The sequence below is a fragment of the Carex rostrata genome, chromosome 21 (genome assembly GCF_964058835.1).
Source record: "Carex rostrata chromosome 21, lpCarRost1.2, whole genome shotgun sequence".
NCBI classification, from domain to species: Eukaryota; Viridiplantae; Streptophyta; class Magnoliopsida; order Poales; family Cyperaceae; genus Carex; species Carex rostrata.
Window position 1 is genome coordinate 4,679,943 of NC_135938.1, and position 22,265 is coordinate 4,702,207.

General features: G+C 35.1%; 3 protein-coding genes and 1 long non-coding RNA gene across 4 annotated transcripts; 2 read left to right on the forward strand and 2 right to left on the reverse strand.

The window, feature by feature from the left end:
• The first annotated feature begins 760 nt into the window (after positions 1 to 760).
• Positions 761 to 4,582, forward strand: LOC144573543 (uncharacterized). The gene is made up of 6 exons (XR_013518021.1): positions 761 to 975; positions 1,413 to 2,599; positions 2,729 to 2,773; positions 3,244 to 3,628; positions 3,778 to 4,162; positions 4,250 to 4,582. It is a non-coding gene; the product is annotated as an uncharacterized LOC144573543 (long non-coding RNA).
• A 2,793-nt stretch (positions 4,583 to 7,375) lies between these two features.
• On the reverse strand, positions 7,376 to 11,342 carry LOC144573458 (uncharacterized). Its single transcript, XM_078323240.1, has 8 exons — positions 11,085 to 11,342; positions 10,875 to 10,983; positions 10,638 to 10,761; positions 10,300 to 10,419; positions 9,924 to 10,015; positions 9,319 to 9,390; positions 8,663 to 8,863; positions 7,376 to 8,423 (listed from the first exon to the last, which is right to left on the reverse strand). The coding sequence occupies exons 1-8, from the start codon at positions 11,201 to 11,203 to the stop codon at positions 7,737 to 7,739; spliced, it is 1,524 nt and encodes a 507-aa protein (XP_078179366.1). The 5' UTR covers positions 11,204 to 11,342; the 3' UTR covers positions 7,376 to 7,736.
• Positions 11,343 to 13,886: 2,544 nt separating this feature from the next.
• On the forward strand, positions 13,887 to 17,228 carry P58IPK (DnaJ P58IPK-like protein). The gene is made up of 9 exons (XM_078323117.1): positions 13,887 to 14,160; positions 14,448 to 14,613; positions 14,698 to 14,899; positions 14,983 to 15,143; positions 15,258 to 15,351; positions 15,434 to 15,646; positions 15,725 to 15,805; positions 16,138 to 16,356; positions 16,795 to 17,228. The coding sequence occupies exons 1-9, from the start codon at positions 14,064 to 14,066 to the stop codon at positions 16,972 to 16,974; spliced, it is 1,413 nt and encodes a 470-aa protein (XP_078179243.1). The 5' UTR covers positions 13,887 to 14,063; the 3' UTR covers positions 16,975 to 17,228.
• Positions 17,229 to 18,580: 1,352 nt separating this feature from the next.
• Positions 18,581 to 20,687, reverse strand: LOC144573288 (cysteine proteinase inhibitor A-like). The gene is made up of 3 exons (XM_078323031.1): positions 20,368 to 20,687; positions 19,342 to 19,561; positions 18,581 to 18,839 (listed from the first exon to the last, which is right to left on the reverse strand). Exons 1-3 carry the CDS (start codon positions 20,578 to 20,580, stop codon positions 18,820 to 18,822), a joined length of 453 nt encoding a protein of 150 aa, XP_078179157.1. The 5' UTR covers positions 20,581 to 20,687; the 3' UTR covers positions 18,581 to 18,819.
• Positions 20,688 to 22,265: the final 1,578 nt, after the last annotated feature.

A 22,265-nucleotide genomic window follows, 5' to 3' on the forward strand; every position in this document is an offset into this window, starting at 1 on the left:
CCGTACCCGTTACCCGTTACCTGTGGTATCCGTACCCGTTGCCCGGGTACAAACGGGTAGACGGGTACGGATAATAAACGGACCGGACAACCTAATTTGAAAAAAAACCCGTTATACCCGTACCCGTCTACCCGTACCCGCCTACCCGTACCCATCTACCCGCATACCCGTACCCATCTACCCGCATACCCGTACCCGTTACCCGTACCCGACCCGTTTCACTTTAAAAAAATTTGAATTTTTTTGAAAAAAACAGAAAAAAAAAAAAAAAATCGGGCGGACCGGACCCGTACCCGGATACCCGGATCCGTACCCGGGATACCCGTACCTGTCAACCCGCAACGGGTACGGGTAATAAACGGGTAGAGTAGTGGTTTTGAGAAAACTACCCGTCTACCCGTTGCGGGTTGTACCCGTACCCGTCCTACCCGTCTACCCGCCCTACCCGTTACCCCTAACGGGTTACCCGGAACGGGTCACGGGTAACCCGTTAGCAAACCACTAATCTAGGTTACTAATCTCGGAAGCGTATCCTCTGGAGAGGATTTACCTGCGGTGCTGTGCGGTGGTTTTGATCTGATCCGTTCGTTTCGAATCGGACGGACTAGATCAGATCTTGCCCGAATTTTAAAAAAACTCAAAATTGAGTGAACCCTTAATACAGCCCCGTTCGATCCGAAACGAACGGACCATATCAAAATCACCGCCGCAGCTAAAACCTCCGCAGAGGATAGCGTTTCACTAATCTAGGTCTCCTCGCTCTCCATCGCCGCCTTCTATGTTAGGATTTCTCTCTCTTTCTCTTCTCAATGCCTCCCGATTTTCTCTCTCGATGCCTCCCAATTCTTGCTTTTTTAGGCCAACTGAACATGCTTATCCACCTTAGTTAAACAAGGAACTCCAACCAGTCGCATCTTGCTCCTGTCTGCCATTCTCTCTTAACTGCTGTCTCTCCTTTCCTCTACAGTAAGTTTTGTTATCCTTTTACTTTCGTTTTCCTCTGAATTGTGGTCATTGCAACAGATTGCTTCTCTATTTTTTTTTTTCTTTTTCCTGATTTTTGGAAGGAATTGAGAGAGATCAGGGTATTAGAGTTTCTCCTGGTGGTAGAATAGATGGTTCCAACTCGGTTCAAACAACTTAATTTGAACATGATTGATGATCTTTTCAATTTTCCAAAAGAATTGTTGAGTTGTCATTGTTAACTGAAAGAGCTATCAGAGAATTGATTGAAAGCGTGTGCAATATTAGAACTGCATTAGTCAGTCATTACATCATACCAAAGACGGCTTTCCTCTAGCACTCGCATGGTGCTGCCTTAGTATTTTATAAGAATATTCATTAGAATTTGCACTTCATCAAGGAAAACAAAATTTTGAATTGAGATTTTAACTTATTTATATCTTTTTCAGCTCCTCCCAGCAACTTTTATCGGAAGTGACAACTACACGCTTGTCGGGATTCCAACTACATCCCAATTTATTGATATAATGGTTATAATGATAGAAATCAAATTTCATGGTTTTCCAACGACATTGTAATTCATTACCTTGTCGTGGTGGCTTTTATTGTGAGTTCAGAATAGGTGCCAACCTATTCCAAAGATGTTTCGTTAATGTTCCAGGATTGGCAACTCTCGGAGCCACTTGTTCTTCCCTTGCTGGATTTAACATAAGGGTGGCTTGTTCCACGCTCCAATTTTGAGGTCAAATCCTTTGTGCTGATCACTTTTTTCTTTTTACCCTTACTATATTGGATTTTCGAATAACTCGCCGATGGATCTATATGCCTATTGTCATGCACATCTAGATTTGTTTACAATAAAGAGTACATCAAACTAAATCTAATTAAATATTGATTTAGACAGATTTGCTTCGCAGAGATTGGTATACGTGTTTGACGCACATGTTTACAAAGAAAAAAAACCAAGGTTATGTTCATGAAATAAGTACAAAATTGAAACAAGTAATTCAGTACCTCAATACAGAAGCAGGCTTAAATAATAACCCAGTTTTTGCTTAGTTTGGTCCAATTTGATATGTAGGTAATCCTGTTTATTCAATACTAGTCAAAATCTAACCATTAGGACCCCTATACTATCTTTGCTTTTAACTTATTGCAATGAAAGAGGAAAAAAAAAATTAAAAAAAGTAGAAGTTTTCCTACGCATGAAAACAGTGAGCAACACAGAGGGAAACATGCCCAAATACAACACGTACAATTGCATAAGAATTAATCATCTTGTTTTTCCTAGGCATAAAACAGTGGCTTGTTCAGTTATTCAAGGACTAAATTGAAACAGTTTTAATTAAGTAGCTCAGTACAGAAGCAAGCTGAAAACTTATGTCAGCTTTTGCTTTGTTTGGTCCAATTTGATATGTATGAAAATCTTGTTTATTGAAAATCCGAACAAATTAGTTAGTTTGTAAGCATTACAAATCAAGAGCAGTAATATATAATACACAAAATCTAGCTATAAGAAACTTTTTAACCAAATGCCCTTTACACATTCCACATCAGCATTGTTCTAGAAGTGAAGTGTTCATGGAGTGACAAAACACTACTAAGAATGTCTAAATAAGGAAACTTAAATTGCAAGGTACCTTCAGTTTTGCACAAGGAAACTGAATGAATTTTGTTCTGAATTGAACTGAACTTGGTTCACATTCTTTGTTGTTATATTTAATTTTCATATGTTTTTCTAATTGGTTATTATTTATTCAAACAGGAGATCTAAGCGGTGCTTGCATTATCATTGTTTTTTGCAAGAAAGGTATATGCCAAGCTTAAATAATTGCAATTTTATTGCAAGGTAACTTCTGAATAGTATGAATAGATAATGTTTCTAGTTTGGCTATCGTCATGTTACATTTGATAAAGTTATGGTAGCATATTATGTTATGCATAGTGTCACAATTAAGGGCAAAAGAATGGGAGATTAAGTTTGGATTCAATCTTATTTGAGGCTGTATTTCACAATTGGGGGTAATTTATGCAACATTTTGAATATTTATGGTATGATTGCATATATGGATGTAACTGTACCAGATATATACTGAATAGACTGAGTTTGTTGTGTTTCCAGTTCAGAAAGAACAGACACAGAAAAATATCTGTGTTTGTAAACATGTGCATCAAACGCAGATACCAATCTCTGTCAAGCAAATCTATTGTACTTGTTACCAAATTAGGTTAGCTTGATGTACTCTTTATTGTAACTATTCTGGATGTGCATGACATTAGATATGGATCCCTCGGCGAGCTATTTGAAAGCCAACATAGTAAGGGTAAAAAGAAGAAAGGTGAAGTTGTTGTTGGCACAAAGGAACCGGCTGTAAAATTGGAGCGTGGAACAAACCACACTTATGTTGAATCTAGCAAGGGAAGAACACGTGGCTTAGAAATTTGCCAATCCTAGAACATTTACGAGACATTTTTGGAATAGGTTGGCTCCTATTCTGAATTGACGGTCTGAGCCACCTCGACAAACTACAATGTTCATTGGAAAACCATAAAAGCTGACTTCTATGATTATAAGCATTGGGTCAATAAAAAAGGATGAGGTTGAGATCTCAACAAGCATGTACTTGTCGCTCCGATGAAAGTTAACTGGGAGGAGCTGAAAAAGGTATACATAAGTTAAATATCTGTGTTTGTAAACATGTGCATCAAATGCAGATACCAATCTCTGTCAAGCAAATCTATTGTACTTGTTACCAAATTAGGTTAGCTTGATGTACTCTTTATTGTAACTATTCTGGATGTGCATGACATTAGATATGGATCCCTCGGCGAGCTATTTGAAAGCCAACATAGTAAGGGTAAAAAGAAGAAAGGTGAAGTTGTTGTTGGCACAAAGGAACCGGCTGTAAAATTGGAGCGTGGAACAAACCACACTTATGTTGAATCTAGCAAGGGAAGAACACGTGGCTTAGAAATTTGCCAATCCTAGAACATTTACGAGACATTTTTGGAATAGGTTGGCTCCTATTCTGAATTGACGGTCTGAGCCACCTCGACAAACTACAATGTTCATTGGAAAACCATAAAAGCTGACTTCTATGATTATAAGCATTGGGTCAATAAAAAAGGATGAGGTTGAGATCTCGACAAGCATGTACTTGTCGCTCCGATGAATGTTAACTGGGAGGAGCTGAAAAAGGTATACATAAGTTAAATTCTCAATTCATAATTGTGTTTCTCAATGAAGTGCATATTCTCATGAATCTTGTTATAAAAACTTATGCAGAAAGATGCGGTGCTGTACAAGTGTAAGACAATAGACTTTGTATGGTATGACATGAATGAATTATGTGGTTCTAACATTGCAATCGGTTTCTATGCAACGAGGGACAATCTCGAGGACCCCAGTAGTTAACCTGATAGCTCTTATAGTAACAAGAATGCAGAGAGGGATTTAGAATTTGATATTATTACTTTTAGAACTGCAATGAATATGGACTGCAATATGTGAATAAGTTACTTTTTTAGGTCGCTTACAAAGCTTGGTATAAAATAGTCATTCGATCTTCCAAATTGAGAGATCTTGGTATGATAGTCTAGGATCCAAAGTTAAGGGCTGAAATTGAAATTGAAAGCTAAACTCTTCCTTTTAAATAACATTTTTTTTTTAAAGATTTAGATAAAAAGGCCGATTCAGTTCAACAATTTTAAGTTTGTCTTCACGAATCACATATTAAAAGTTGTAGGACAAATACATTTAGCATTATTCAGTCTAGTCAATATAATGTAATAAAAGGACACCAATTAAATATTTTTTGGCTTAATTTAACGATCTCTAAGAATGACACATCTATACCATTTTTTCAAATAAAAAAATGGAAGTGGAATTACGTTGTCTATAATTTGATACATCTATACCATTTTCTGATACTTCTAAATTATGTGCTGTTATTTTTATTTTCAATTTAGTTGTAAATTTATTTATAATTTATGTATTGATATTTTTTAGATTTTAATTAGGATGACACTATTTGTTATTATTGTATAATATTATTTTCAGTTAGGTTCTTTTATGTTAAATTAATTTTAATATGCATGCAAAGGCGAAAAAAATAAATTTGATTTGACAATAACTTAAGCTACAAACTCAAACCAAACAAATGAAGTCAAGTCTCAATCAAATACGTCATATATGTATTAGGCATCTGGTTTCTAACTTCCTTTCAATTGATTGTTCATCGGATGAAATATATGAACAGGCGAGGATGGGGCGGTAGCTTAGCTGGCTAGAAAAAGAGTCCTATTGGATATTCAAAGATGAAAAGTTCAATTTCCTCTTATGATCACTTCGCAGTCACTGTGAAACTTTTTTTTTTATTATATAAACAAACAATAGTGCGCCTAAATAGCACTACAAAAGATTTTAATTATTTGTAATATCACGAGTGACAAGATTAGAAAAGCTAATATTAATTCTTCCAAATCAACCCTTGCATACTTTAAACTTTTTCTTAATAGAACCTATATATACATAGTTACTACTCATCACCACCGGCTCTACTGTTCCTTATTTGGCACATCATTTGTTTCACATTCTTCCATTGCGGATCTGCAACTTACAATTTATCTCTTATCGCCATCAATCCTTCTTCCTTGGTTAAAATGCAGCTGTGCTTCATTGGCTGGACATATCTCAGAAGATCAACTGCCCAAGGGAGAATTGCAGAGGTCCCAAAAGATGAGGTGCCATTAGCCAAACAGCGGCGCCGGTTGCACTCCGCCCCAATTCATCGGCTTGACGATATCTATCACAATGCCATCCGCCATCTGGGCAATACCAAAGGATCTGACACTGGAAAACGCAAAGACGAATCCCAGTTTGATAATTCACTAGAATCGGTACACTTCTCATGTTCTTTCCTTGATGATTAATCATCATAAAAAAAGAGTTTGTGTTGTTTATCTTTCAACAGAAGACTAAACAGAAAAAGAAATGCTATAGGTATACAAATCCTAAATTATTGAAATCTGTTCATGATGACATGTTTCAATCCATACTAATTAGAAGCATATTTCATTTTCTGGTGCTAAAGCGGGCAATGAGATCATCGGCATTATCGACTAGGATGGCCAATCTCATTGACAGGGAGTTGTCGAGGTCCCCCAGTTTCAAGAATTATTTGAAAAATGAATCAAAACTCGATTTAAATGAAGACTCAAACCTCAATGAAAATCAAGTTTGCAGTCCCATTGACGGGCTAACAATTAAGGTAATTTTATGATATTTTATTTGCTTACATTATGTTCTTAATTTCCCAACCGTGATACTTGAATCTTTTGAATTTTCTGTATAGCTCGGCACAGCAATTTAGAAATCAGGGAATATATTTTAAGCAAAAAACATGAAGTTCTTCTCGTTTTAATTGAATACACAGTAAAATAAACAAAATAATCATAAACAAAGGCAAGAAGTGAACTTTTGATTTAATCTATAAGAACAAAAAAATTCCAGAATATGGCGAAAGATGAACTAATTGTCCAAAAATAAATTGTTTTGTTTGTGAAATTTTGAGCTCTGTTCAAAATTGTTTTGTTTAGCAATTAGGATATCTTGTGCTTTTCCACTTTACAGTATTTATTTTGAGCTAGACTATGACAATAAAGGGTGGGAGGTTTTGTCCAAAGGACTTTGGACAAAGTCTTACTCAAAGGCGGCTCTAAACTGTTTGATCCATGCAAAAATTTGGACGGATGGTTTAGATTTATGGAACAATTAAATTTATTAAGTTCTAAGTCTGTTTGCACAAATCTCAATACAAATCAGATGGTTTGTCTAAAGTCCTCTTGACAAAAACCAATTCCAACAAGAAATTAGCAATTAGATATCTTCTGTGTTGAGGATATGCATTGTATTATTTTACTTTAAAACTGATTTAAACATGTAACCCCTGTAATCTCTCTTGTAAATTTTCTTGATTTTAATAAATTATTTAGGTAGGGTATCGCCTGCCTTTTCGAAAAAAATGAAAAATATATTTGGCCTGCATGTTGATCCTAGCGGATCTTCCTTCTTATCCTATATTGTCAGTAAAAAGTTCCTGTTGCAGCAGCAGGAGGAAGGAGCAGCAGATGAGAGAACCCAACAGCCAAGAAGCTCTCTGCAACTCCAGTGCAAGCACCAGTGCGACCGTAGGAGTGTTGGCTAGCCAAGGCGAGAGCATGTCAATTGTCTCAGATATCTCTAGGGTGTAACTTAGAAAACCGGTTTAATTTGAACAGAAGTCGTCTAATATAACTAATTATTATATGTAATCTTAATTTCTCATTATCATCATTTTTATTTCTTTTACATTTTAATGAGAAGTTTAATTAGTATGCTGGATCGTTAATTTGGGTGACAATGTTAGTGTTAGTTCAAACCCTTGACTACAATCATCATGCCTTCCATATCTCTTGTCAATAAATTAATGAGTAAAAAGCTAAAGTATAGTAGTTTAATGATACAAGGAAAAAGAGAAATCAAACTACTGTTTACAGAAACAGAAATCAAACTATTGTTTACAGAAACAATCTTAATAGGAAGCGACCAATACATATCTCTACATTATAATGAAAAATAATTATTTACATTTCCCATTACAAAAAGTGAAAAAAAAAAAAAAAAAGAACTTAACTGTAACTTGCATCTTAGTCCCCAGCTAACCAAGTGAATAAGTAACAGGAAAAAAGCAGAAATTGACTACAAAAATAAACAAAATGCCAAAATAAATATTTTATCTAACAGCTGTCAGGCTTTTCTTGGACCTGCCCCACAGGGTGCCTGTTTGTTGCATGGGGACCACCACTGGTTGCCTTTGTACAGCACCTGTCCATTGCAAAGGTGAGCCAACCGGGTAATGCTGCAGTTGTGGAAAACAAGGACGCATTCTCCGGGACTGCGGAATCAGCCTTCCTTTGTGCAGTGTGGCATATGGACATTTCTTTGTGGGGCCTACTTGTTGAGGAACCGGGACAGAGGGTTGCCGTGCAGGGTTCAACTGTTGCTGTAAACGCTGTTGAGATGGGCTGGGCTGCTGCAGTTTATTATCCATCATTTTCCATATGGAGCGAACCTTTTCTAACAAGGGATCAGGACGTTGTCGTGCAGGGCCCACCTTCATTGGTAGATGCTTCAACAAGCACCACTGCTGCAGTTTGCTTCCCGGCATTTGCCATATGAAGAGCTCGTTTTCTTTATCTCGCATTGTTGGCCATGACTGATCAGTCAGAATCCTTATTTTATTATCACACCAATCATTAATAATTTCATAAATCTCTCTCTGCATAGTGTATGATATAATGCCTTCATCATCGACTAGGTGAATATACACGCCAAGTTTTTTCGCTTTATCCATAAGAAATGCTTTTATTAGTTCGTTGAGGATGGACTTCTGACTTTTATCTGGACTTGAAGCCTCCAGCTGCACAATATCAAAGAAAGTCAGAATTATAGTGGTGAATAACCTGTATTACCTAAATTTCTAGCAGTAAACCAGTAAAGTACCCTTGTGTGCTACATTGCATCCTTTCTTTTCCAAGTGTTTTACAAATAACACCCAACTTTTTTATAGCAAACAACCCCAGCATGAGGTTTTTCACATAACAACTTGGAATCTTTCGAAAATATATAAGCAGAGCTCTTGCCTATGTAAATAAATACCTTTGAATAGATTTCCTCTGAAGAATCAGATGCCACTTTCAGATCTATATAAAAAACGATCCGCTTCTCGATATATTGGACGTATTCTTTCAGCTCGAATGAAATTGACTCTTTTTGTGTGATTAGAAAAACTCTTGCAATCAAATTCAATTCGGCTAAATCCTCCAATAGACCTGGTCCTAGGATGCTTCTTCCTTTATTCTACAAAGAACGAAGTTGGAAAAAAAAAAAAACACTATAAGAAGTTAGTGAAAAAGAGAGTTCTATAACTAGCATACAGTACAATTTCAGATTGACCTTAGCACAAGGTAAGACAAGAGTGTCAAAGGAAAATTGAAGGCAGCACATCAAATGTGCTGTCCATTATGGATATATTAAGGCAGTTTAGAAATGCATACCAGTTGGAATAATGTGTGATAATATGAGTTTAAAGAGGAAAAGTGCTAGAGTTGGTTACATGTTGACAAATAGGCATATATGAATGTAATCATATAGGAAAATGAAAAGATAGATAGATGAATACAATGTATATGGATGCATAACTTGTTTAATACAAGCACTAGACAGCCTCTTTCTAGTTATAAAAATTATAAAAATAATGAAAAATTATAAAAAATTATAAAAAAAAAACAGAGTGGAAATGTGGAGAGCTGAACCTTTGGACCATCCTTAGCCCAGAAGTAGACATCTCGGAACCTTTTACCATAAGTTTTCACCAAATAGTTGATCTGATAGTGCAGGATTAACAAAAGAAAAGATAAAAATAAGTTAATTAAAAGAATTTTTCTTAAAAAAGAATTGACAAAGATCGACAAATAAAGCACTGGTTGGTACCAAAAGGTCTCAATTTTGTTTGTGCAATTCTTTCAATTATGTTTTAAACAAGAGAATATATGAAGTAGCGACCAGTGTCCCAAACAAACTGGACAAAATTAACCTGCCAGGTACTTGAAATGAATCTACTCAGAATTTAGGCCACTAAAAATACAAAAAGAACAACAAAATGCACTAGCAAGAAATCATTCAATGATTCTATTGTTGGAATAAGCTGAAAAAAAAAATTGATGATGGTCGATCCCTGTTGTACACCATTACTCTTTTCTCTGTTATTGTGCAAACATACCTTTTATTTCTTGTTTAATACCCTTTGTGCGACCTACTAAATCAACATTAAGGGACAGCCTAATGCTAAATAAAAATTGCAATGCAATTTTCTCTATGAAATCTTCACGAGAAAAGGAGGATACATAGAGAATTGTACCTTTTTTAGTGTCTCTTCTTGCCAATCTTGACCCTTAATATGAGAACCAGTGCGAGTTGCTGAGTTCTCTGGCATTCGGTATAGATAAACTCCTCCATTAATTAATCAGGATAAGTATCAGTAAAATCCAGAACAGATAGTTACTACAATTATGCATTAACTTCTTTAAATTTTTAACTACGACTTCATATAATGCAAGAAAACCAGGTCTTAATATTTTTGGTCAAGCCAAAGTTTGGCTAATGTGCTCATTTCCTATATAAGGTAAACCGATCTAAATGTACTTAACATCTATATCCTTGTAGCTTGAATTTATACTGTTATGGGTTTCAGGAAATGGAACAAGGAAAAATCATAAATCTTTAACAGAAGGTACCATTTTCATCATGATGGAGTGCTGACATGGCAGGATTTCTATGGACATCTGGTGGTACAGCATTACAGTGGGAGGTTTGGGGCATCGATCCTTGTCCTGTAGTTGGAGGTATTCTGAGCTCTGTTTTGGAATAACAAATCACAAATGGTACAAGTAGTTTAGAAAAACAATATCTTATTTGAATGAAAGAAATAAATAAATGATATATAATAAAGTAACATAAATGCAACAAACAATTAACCAGTTGGATCAAACTTTTTACTCGTGACAGCCACGGTAAGACCAAGAATCAGAAGACAGTAAAAAGATAAAAAAAAAACATTTTTCCATTTCTATACCTGGATTTGTGTGACTTGCACTCTGAGTAGAAGAAGAGCTTTCCATCTGGCCATCCTTGGAAGTTGGTTTTAGATAGCCAATGATAGAAAATAACTTGAAGATGATTTTTCCAAGGTAATCAGACTGATAAATCAAAATTAAGGACAGTGTTGGAAAATCAGAAGAAAATTCAAGATAATAAAGAATCAAAATCAAGAATCCAGAAAGAATGAAATTTTTTTTTGGAAGACATTAACCTCGCTCTTGGCCATAGAGTAGAAGATCCTCGCCTCAAATTCTTTCGCGATTACAGGAAGAGCATTTAGAAGTAAACTGCCCGTGAAATATCTCCTAAACAGATCCTCTCTGAAGAACATGTTAAACAAACAAAGATTAGAAATTCAATTCAGTTTAACCAAGGAAAAACAAGATGAAGAAGTACTGAATGCGATCGAGCAATGAGTTACATATGATTGCGAATGCGCTGGCGAGTCATTTGGGGGAACTCATATCTCCAGTCGCTGTGCTCGAGTTCACTCAAAGTGGGGTATTTCTGTGCTAACACCAGTGTGCTTTCTACTGCCATCGATAGGGGAACAGGAGAGTTGTCCAGAGATCGAGAGAGAGAGAGAGAGAGAGAGAGAGAGAGAGAGAGGTGGTTGTATAAGTTATCGAATGGAGCTTTGAGTTGAGTGTTTTACGATTGCGAGACTACTGTCAAGAATCAAAGAAAAGGAAGAGAAATAGGCGGAGAAGAGAAGAGCGCGCTTCAACTGGGTAGATCCACTACGGCGTTCGTTCGAGTATACATCCATAAAGCGGGTTAGAAGGTATCCTTATAATGCGTTTTTGGGGACTACATATCATCTCTGAGGAATTCGGAGTCGGACTGTCAGTCCAATGACACAGGCATAGCATATCTGAATACGACTCAAAAGAATTAGGCTCTCAAAGGGGAGTTCTGCTTGAGTCCGATGCCCATTGGACCCAAAGTGGTTTCAATGGGTTTGATAACCATCAGATCTGCTTTAAGATTCGTGTGTACGGATTTTAAAGCAGACGTGAAATTGCGGACGCAAATTCTAAAGCAGATCCGACGGTTAGCGAACCCATTAGAACCATTTTGAATCCTCAAGGGAATAGTTCATAGATGGCATGACTCAAAAATCAGTTTATAGATGGCATGACTCAATCCTTACGGTAGAGATAAAAATTCAGGATTTTTATCTATGGCATGGGCACAGAATTTGAACTATCCTTATAAGCTCTTGGTTTGAATTTTATCTATGCACATATACAAAATTATAACATTTTTACTTTGTTTGGGCTCACCAAGAGCTTATAAAAATATACTAATGTGGATAATTTATAGATATTGATTTTTCAACTTATTGGTTCACATGAAACAAAATTGAAATGTGATAATTTTTTATGAGCAAATAGAAAAAATAACATAGATTACATCTAACGGTTTTATTTTGATGTTTGTTTTTTAAATTTTGAGTTATTAACGTTTAAAATTAGAGGCATGATGAAGACATGAAAATAAAAGTATTTGAACCCTCCTCTATGTTATATTACTTTTTTCTTTTTTCTAGTTTTATTTTATTGTTTAAATTAAATTGAAAATTACTTTAGACAGCAATAGTATTTTTTATAGACTAAACATGCTGAAATAGGAGTCCAATAAATGTGAAAAATATAAATATCAATTAAACTCTAATATATACGATCAAAATTTAAAAAATTATAGATCCGTCTCTAATGGAACATACATGTTTACCATGACCATAACATAAATCTTTAAAGGGTGGGGATTCATTAATAACAAATTACTTTGTTAACTTTAACAACGATTAGTTTGAAATCTGACAAGTAAAATGCAATCAGGTACTTCGTACACCTCATATGTATGAAATGATCAAATTTGATGTAAGTTTTATTATTCGTCAAATTATATGAAACTTACATTTCATGAAACTTAACATGATATTTAAGTTCTGTGAAAATTGATACACAACTCGTCAATACATTTCATATAACTTTTTTATTGTTAACAATATTTTTACATTATTGAAAAAATATTATCAAAATTTAAGGTAACTCGTCATTGTCGTCAATAGATTGTAAGTCATGTTAAAGATGCTCCCTTCACCTCCAATTGCCTTTGAAAGAGAGTTTATTTTCGGTCCATCTAAACATGGCGGGGATATTGATAAATAAATATTATCTACGAGACAATTTTATTCGAGAAGGGATCAATTAATCTTTTTGATGCGTCAAGGCAACCTTTTTTTGTTGCACAGACAATTTAAATTTTAAAATCTAAATAAATCCCAACCATTTATCTTATTTGATCATCAACTAAGTTATAAAATTAACACACATAATTAATTGCAACTAAAATTATTTTTCAATATGTTTTTGTTGTACTAAATTTAATTAATTCTATAATTGATTTATGTATGTGCATTGCTTAAAGATTAATGGTTTACTTCTATCGCGTAAAATTTTATATCAAATTATTAAAATAGCGAAAATTGAATTATCATGGTTGTTGCAAAAAAGTTACACTTGTAAGTGGATCCTCCTTACTTTATTTTTCATTTTTTAAAGAAAACTTTAAGAGCATCTGCATCGTTTGTTTTTTTGGGATTGCTAGATCTTACGTGGTACTTTCTAATTTAGTTGCTGGATTGTACAACGATTGTTTGCAATTGTTGGGAATAATTATTTAATAAGAAATTTTTTTCTAAAGATGAGTTTGTTAAGTATTTAATTTAGTTAAAATTGTTTGCTCTCTCTTTTCTTGCAAGAGACATGTAAAAAAAATTAATTGATTGTACTGATAACTGATGTAGGAATCAATTGTTTAATTTTTAAACTTTTTCCGTTGACAGTTTTAGAAACCAATTTTAAATTTTGAGATGGAGATACTCTAATATAAAAAGCAGACGAAAGTAATTTCTCATAGTAGAAAGATTTTATACTCGTCCATACGAATTCATATCACCTGAGGTAATAGAATATTTGAATTTAGATCCGTACCGTCTGATCTGCTTTGACCGAAGAACTAGATAGTCCGGTTTATGATCGGACGGTCCAGAGTTGAGAATAGCTAAGATTTATTTTGTTAATAGCAGCCCCTCTAAAGTAACATGAGCTCGGTTCAGCCGTCTAGCCCATTTAATCTGAGCTGGAAACCACGTGTCAGCGTCCCGTTGGCTAAGCGACGTGTATTGTTGTCACTAGCGACTCCTACCGTACTAAAATTAAAATTGAACAAATGCAATTAAAAAGAAGACACTAACGGAGAAAAACTAGGTTTCTCTTCCAAATCTGCCGGGAAAAATCAAACAAAATTGGAAGTCTGAGAGGAAAGATTGATACAAATCGAGAGATACCCGAGGAATTATTCTTCCTTTTCTGAATCTGGGAGAGGAGCCATGGCGGTCCAATTCTCTGCTATGGGGACGTTAGTGATGCCCCTTCTCTTCTACCATTGGTGCTCTTGTTTTCTAACTCCTCTAGTTTTTGCCATAGGTACGACGTTTCCTTGATTTTCTTTTCTTTCTCAACGATAAAAAAATGCGTTGGTCAAGTGAAAGGATTGCTGTGCGAAGTAATTAATTCTGTGGTAGATCAGTTAATTATAAGCAATTAACATTATGCTTGGTAGTTTACTAATGTTGTTTTGCTCTAGTATTATTTGTTATAAATGGACTACTGAGTAGGTCGAATTAGTTGCTCATTTGAGGATCAATCAAAGAAAAATTGGTGTTAACATGAGGATTTAAAGTATCTCTTTTTTTATTTTTTATTTTTTACAGAAAGCCAAAATGGTGATCCGTCAGCTTTGTCTAAACGAGCCTCTGAAATGATCAATTTAAAACAATATGATGAAGCACTAGGAGTTCTTGGTGCTGCGCTTGAAATAGATCCAAACCATTCCGAGTCCTACAGACAGCGTGCTTTTGTTCTTCGGCACAAATGCAGGTTTTATAGTAAATTTTAATACAGTTGTTGAGTTAAGTTTAATTTAATAAAATTGCGATGATGATGTTATACTGATAATTCCAGATTCGATGAATCTGAAAGAGATTACAAGAAGTATTTAGAACTAAAACCAAAATCTTCTTCTGCGGAGAAGGAATTGTCCCAATTGGGACAAGCAAAAAGTGCACTGGAATCAGCTTATTCTCATTTTGACTCGGCTGATTTTGCAAAGGTGTTAGACTATATTGACAAAATTGTCCTAGTATTCTCTCCTGGTTGCACAAAGGTATGTGCTTTTGCCACATTCTGTTGTTTTAATTTGGTCATTTCTGAGCCAATTCTATAGTGCTAAAGCTTGTCAACATACAGGCTAAGCTTCTCAAAATGAGGGCACTGCTGGCATTAAAGGAATATTCAAGTATAATTTCAGAAACCGGTTATATTTTGAAGCAAGATGAAGATAATTTAGAGGCATTATTACTTCGTGGACGTGCCTATTACTACCTCTCTGATCATGATATTGCTATGAGGTTCATCTTTTTTATTTTTTGTCTTTAAACACATTGTAATTTCTTCATTCATGCTTTTCTTTCTACTCAGCCTGAAAAACTAATTCAAGTAAAATGCACTTAATTTTTTTTCAGACACTATCAGAAGGGTCTAAGGCTAGATCCTGAGCATGGTGAACTAAAGAAAGCTTACTTTGGTTTAAAAAATCTCCTAAGAAAAACCAAGAGTGTAAGATTTGTAAAAAAATAATTTTGGTCCTTTTTTTACTCTTTTTTTCTATTAATTAATAATATAATATAACTATGTTTAGGCCGAAGATAATTTGGCGAAGGGGAAGCTACGACTGGCAGCCGAAGATTACAAATCTGCCCTAGCACTGGATCCGAATCATACGTCCTATAATGTGAATCTGTATCTTGGATTATGTAAAGTTTTAGTTAAACTTGGCAGAGGAAAGGAAGCTATTACTAGTTGCAATGATGCACTTGAAATTGATGGAGAGCTTATAGAGGCTCTGTCTCAGGTTTGATACAACCTCAACTGGCTTTTCGAAAAAAAAAAAAATAATGCTGCTTCTCATGGTCATTTGATCAATTTACAGAGAGGTGAAGCTAAACTACTAATAGAAGATTGGGAGGGAGCTGTTCAAGATTTGAAAGAAGCTGCACAGAAATCACCTCAGGTATTTCAGCTTAATGTGTTGTAAGAAACAAATCATCATTCATTGGTACATTGCAATATGAGAAATGCCATGAATGCTACCTTCCAGAAACAAATAATTGGTTGAAATATGATGATCTTATTACCCCTCAGTTTCCAGTTTTTCGGACCTTAGCTACTCTTCCTTTCACATGCCTTTCTTTATCAACATGAAAGAAATGATTGGTATCTTGGGAGTTTTTGATAATATTACGAGGGGATGCAAGAATATGATCTTTTTACAGGATCCTAGGGCATGTATGGGGTTACTTCCCATTTTGTTTGACTAACTGATAGTTGGAATTTAAATGTTAGGATATGAACATAAGGGAAGCATTGATGAGAGCAGAGAAGGCATTAAAAATGAGCCAAAGGAAAGACTGGTACAAGATTCTTGGTGTATCAAAATCTGCTTCTGTTGCTGAGATAAAGCGTGCATATAAAAAGCTGGCACTACAATGGCATCCAGATAAGAATCAGGACAACAGAGTGGAGGCTGAGGCCAAATTTCAAGAGATTGCAGCTGCTTATGAGGTACTTTAACTTCGCTTCAAATTGTGGATTTGTGCAAAATTGGCCTGATATATTTAGTGCAACCCAATAGTGTTAGTTATTTGTGAAGTTGATTAATTCAGTGACCAGAGTGACCCTAAATTATCAATAGAAAGATCCCTGGCTGGTGCATGAGCCTTTTGTATCTTGCTCGAAGTAAGCCACTTGATTTATGGGTCATTTTGGATAAGCTCAAAAAGGATAAAGCTTCATTTAGGAGAAAGGGGCCAATTTGTCAAGTCTGACATTAGTCTATCACTTTGTGCTGATTTGCAAATAGTACAAATTAGGTATTTACCTGCAAGTACAGTAAAATGTTAATTAATTTTAACATTGCTACAAGATAGGTAACATAAGTGCTTGCTTTCTCTTTGAACATTGATTGCAAGTAACCAATTGATTTCAATATTGTAATGGAAGGTTCTTGGGGATGAAGATAAGCGTGTCAAATACGACCGAGGGGAGGATTTAGATGAGATGGGAATGGGAGGTGGAGGCGGTAATCCCTTTGGTGAACAACAGTTCACTTTCCATTTTGAAGGTGGTTTCCCTGGAGGTGGTTTCCATGGAGGTGGTTTTCCTGGAGGTTTTGGGTTTTAACTTCTGATGTATTTTTCCCATTTTTTGTTAAGTTCGAATTGCTCAAAAGTTTAGCAAGAAATGGAAGGGCGATACATTGCTTGAGTGTGGGATACACATGACCCCTAACAGAAGGTATGGGGGTTGTAATTTAGAATAGATAGGGTAGCATTTTTCCTGGAAAGAGGTATCTATTTTACTATTTTATTTGTACACTGTTAAGGCATAGAGTGAAGAAAGTTCATTGATTCATGTTATTTTTCCCATTTGTAAAATACTATTCATTGTTTTGGCTATCACAATTTCACAAGCACTCAATTCGGAAGGTTGCGTTAACCAATCTTCTGCAAACTAATATGGTTTACCAGAAGAGAAAATTGTGGCCAATAAATCTATGAGAAAGAGATACAAAACTGGTAAAAACAGTATTGGTACTAATGTTAGTTTTTTCATCAAGTTCATCAATTGTATGCACGGTAGCTGTATTGCAAGCTGTTTTCTATGTCTTCTGTGCGCAAATATAAGATCGTTCTTTTCTCATTAGACTGGATCACAAATTTGTTCCATCAGCACCTCTATAAAATGAAATGAACTTTAATTTATTTTTTTTGCACTCAATTCTCTATTGTCATTTTCTTATAAAAAAGCAAATACCTGTCATTTGCACTTGGTTGAAGACGTAAATTTTTTATACACTAAAATTAGTCTCCCGTGCTTTTGTTTATTGTCACCTTTGTAAATGAGGAAATAAATCTGCTGTTATTCCAGTGTTTTAAAATGCGGTTTTGTTCATGCATGCGGAAGGCCATTGCATACCGCATATGCGGATTTTCATGCGGATTTATATATGCGAATTTTAAAATAAAAATTCACGTATATATATATATTCATATTCATATATTTGAATTTATTTTCACATATTAACATAACCAACAATAATTTTTTGATTTTTTTAATATAAATTTTAATTAAAATATAATCAAATTATCAAAACCGCATGGAAAAACTGCATGACCGCATATTCAGACCGCATGGCCGCATTTTTAATCTGCATGACCGCATATGCGGCCGCATGGAAAAACCGCATGAAAAAACCACATGGGCATTCTGAGCACGGCTGCCGACCGCATATGCATATGCGGCCCATGTAGCCGCATTTTAAAACACTGGTTATTCCAAAGGAATAACAGGAACCTGTAATAACAGATCCCAACTGTTCAATTTTTCTGTGTGTGAATCTCAACAATTTTTTTTTTCATGTGCGAATCTCAACGAAAATCAACGGTTGGGATCGGAATAACAGCAGAGTTATTTCTTGTAAATGAAGGTTTACAAATAATTTAAAGGGCGTAGTAGTCATTGCTTGTTTATTTTCGTGTAACCTTTGGGCTTTGGCCTGTTAAGAAGACTAGAAATTAGTTACCAAATGTGCCTTGTAACGTTCCTACTGGTTAAAAAATGTTCCTTTTGCTCGTCAGTAGAAAAATTTGTCACCCAATACAATTTTCACACACCTGCAGTGAGTATGCAAAGAGAAATGTTTTCCTGAATATAAAGGTACCACAGAAATAAACTCCGACGCCTCTAAAAGCTTTCATACAGTAAATGATTTGTCCAGCAACATCAATTTACAACCACATAAGCTTTTATATATACAACAAGTCAACAACATACACACAAATCAATTTTACAAGCCAGCAGTCGTAGGCTGCACACAGTTTTATATACATATATATAACAAACACAAGGTTCAAGCTCTAATTACGTATCTAGTTACAGTATATTAAATGCTTCATATTTCTATTCGATTAAACTCTGAATTTGTACTATGCATTTTCTCTCTCTGGCTTCAGAAGATAATCAAACCTAGGCAAGCATCCTAGCACCTGCGAAAAGAAAAAGTTGAACCAGTTTCAAACTTTAACCTGAAACTGAATGGTACAAGTGTCAACACATATTTAAAAATTTAGCTTGAAACTGAATGGTAAAGGTCTCTAACATAGTGTTTCTGGTCTGAATGGAATTAGGTCAAGGACAAACTTTGCTAACGTTTAGTCCTACTGTAGTAACCTATTTGAAACATGAAAAAACTCATTTTCTTTTGAAAATTAAATAGTTAAGGCAGTGGAATTCCACCAAACCTTCATTTGAGCTTTTTTGAAGACCCAAACAACAAGAGCAACTAGAAATGTGCAATCTACCCGAGCAAAATTTTCTCATTAGGCAAGGGCATAACTTCAGTTCACACCCTTGCTCTGACAAAGAGTTGTGGTAATTTTGCAAAAAGATCCCAATTTAAACGGCACTGAGATAGGTTGCACCCTATATAATAAATACAAACTACATATTTCCATTGCCCAGAGTACAATGCATATATAGATATATTACCATGCCTGGTGCCAAGATCAGAAGAAGCGAAACATGAGGAGGGAGTCACATGCTTAAACTCTTGGAGTTGTTTAAAATGGAGCCATGGCTTGACCCACACCTTGGCCTCATAAAGTTTCTTATTTCCTGCCTCAATCACCTCTAGTGTAAAGTGGTGCAGAGTACCAGCAACCACTTGCTCCTTTGCTTTCACCACACGCACAAACTTGAGAAGTGTATTCTACAACACAATATAAAACTTCATTCAGTGAGATCATAGAGAAATCCATTATTCTTCTATAAACCTTAAAATAATAGGACAAACTTTGAGAAATTTAAAATAAATCTGGTAAGCTAAAATTCTTTGACTGATGCATGCTGCATTGCTGCTACAAGTTCACAACAATATAATATCAGTACCAGTATAGTCAGCTAAACTTTTGTGTAGTTCTTCTAAGGTAATTGACCACACTTTGATGATCCAGAAATAATTGAAGAATTTCAGTTCGCAAACAAGGAGTAATGTAAAAGTATCAATTAGATTAATTAGTAGGATTAGAACAGAAACGGAAATTCCAGGTTGTTCTTTAATTAATACTAATGACACAATAACTTGAAATTGAAATTCTTTACTCTGGATTTTAACCAACTCTATTATAAAGGTTATTTTAAGTTCTATATAAACTTGCCAACAACTGATAATTTGCTTCGGTCAACTTGTCATATACTCATCTCATCATCTGCACCATCTTTCATAGCAACTCAAACATTATTCACAATATACACACAATAGACCTAATTCAATTTTCTTTCTTCAGGATAAATAACCAGAAACTTCTTAAAAGCTCTTCAATTTTAAATATCATTTCAACAAACCATAGGTAAAAGATTCGAATAAGCCTAAAGCTCTGCATAATTATATTATGATTGAACAGCACATTCCTGGAAAATGGCAGCACTTGATTGAAATATTAGGTAGTACCAAATAAAGCAAAAGAAAAAAGAAAAAAGAAAAATTTCTAAGAACGCAAGGGGAAATCGACTAACCTCCTTTTTGTTGTGCTCCTCTACGGAAAAACGAGCGAGTTCTTCGATCTCGACGCTGTTTCCCCTCTCTGAATCGTGCCACCCACCCAAAATCACCAAATCTCGACGCTGTTTCCCCTCTCTTTCTCCAATAAGCACTCTACTTGAAGCGAGGAACGACATGCTCAGAACTAAGACACACGAAACGACACAAGCAGCGGCACGGGATCCCATCTCTCTCTCTCTCTCTCTCTCTCTCCCACGCTCTCCCAAATTTTTCAACCACGATCGGAGATGGAGTAGCCGAGTAAGATCAAGACGTGCAATTTGGGGGTCTCTTACAAGAGAAATCTTCTGGTTCTTTGTTACTAACTCGTCTCTGGTACATACCTAAAATAAGTAACCGACGAATGGGCTTTACGGGCTATAGTAAGTCACCGACGAGTGGGCTTTACGGGCTTTTCTCATCATGACTTGTGACCTGGTACGAACCAGGGAGTTGGATTCCTAACTTCCCTCCAATTGGACCAGTTCATGTGTACTGTCAACACCATCAACTAAAGACATGCGCTTTAGCGGGTTTCTGGTTAATCTTGTTCGTATGAGTCATGTTTGATTGTGGAATAAGGGGCGGAGTAAATCTATTACTTCATACTTAAGAGTTAAACGAGAAGTAAAATAGAAATAGTAAGGTAAAATAAAATGCGAGTTAATTCGGAATAAGTTACTCCACCTCTTCGGGTATATTATCTTTAACTTCACACTTACATCATCTATAAAATCCATTATCATAAACCAAAATTCATTTTCTAACCTCTTACTTCTTCATATGATTTAATTTAATCCATGACTTGAATCACCAAACAAGGTGTCAAATATGAGGAGTAAGATAGAGTAATCAATTTAATTCTCATTAACTTTACTCCATAATCAAACATAACCAGAGTAAAATAAGTGATAAAAGTATAAGAAGTGAATTCTCATAAAATCAGGACACAGGTGGACTAGCTGTCTGACCATTATATGCCATTATATTCAGGAGCAGACCTAGTATGAAAGACTTCATTGCACAGTGGAGAGCAACACGGCTGACAATTCAAAATGTAAAACAAAAATCAAATACCGAAATTACTACAAAATGGAAGACTTCATTAAATGAATGATTCATAATTATCAAATACGATTTTGTACTTACAAATTACTACAAGAATAATAAGTACAAAATTGTTCTTATCCATACCGAAAAGTTAATTAGTATTTTTATCTTTGCAGATAATTAAATTTCATTGCTGCCTGCTTTATTAGTATATAATTCATCATATTTGATGAACGGAGAAAAAAGAATATTCATATAATTTTCAAGTACATGTCCACTTTTATTGCAACTATAACTGCAGTAGATAACTACCCCTTAGCAACTACGAGTCTTTTTTTACAACATCGTGAGGTCACTGAATTATAGGCTATCTTCAATGACTTTGGATGATATCTGATAATCTTAACCGTTAATTCTTGATCTGATGATTCGGTGACACCTAAATTTTAAAATCACCCAGTTAAACACGAATATAACTCGTTAGCCTTTCATCGTTTTTTAATTATTTTCTTTAGAATAATTACATGAATCCCCCTATCATCCTCCCATTTCTTAAACCCCCCATACACCTTTTTAGAGGTGAATTCTTTTTTTCTTTTTTCAATGTCGTCCACATTTCTCACAATCTATGAGGAGTTTTGTGAATCTAAAATCACGAACGCATTCTACGCAATTTTTTCTTTCAAATGAGATCCATGATGACTTACTTTCGGGCATATTATCACACAAGTATTTATACCTCATCGTGCAAGTATTTATACCTATACTTGTAAGTATTTATTTCTATACTTGTAAGTATTTATCTCCAATCGTGTTTAACTTC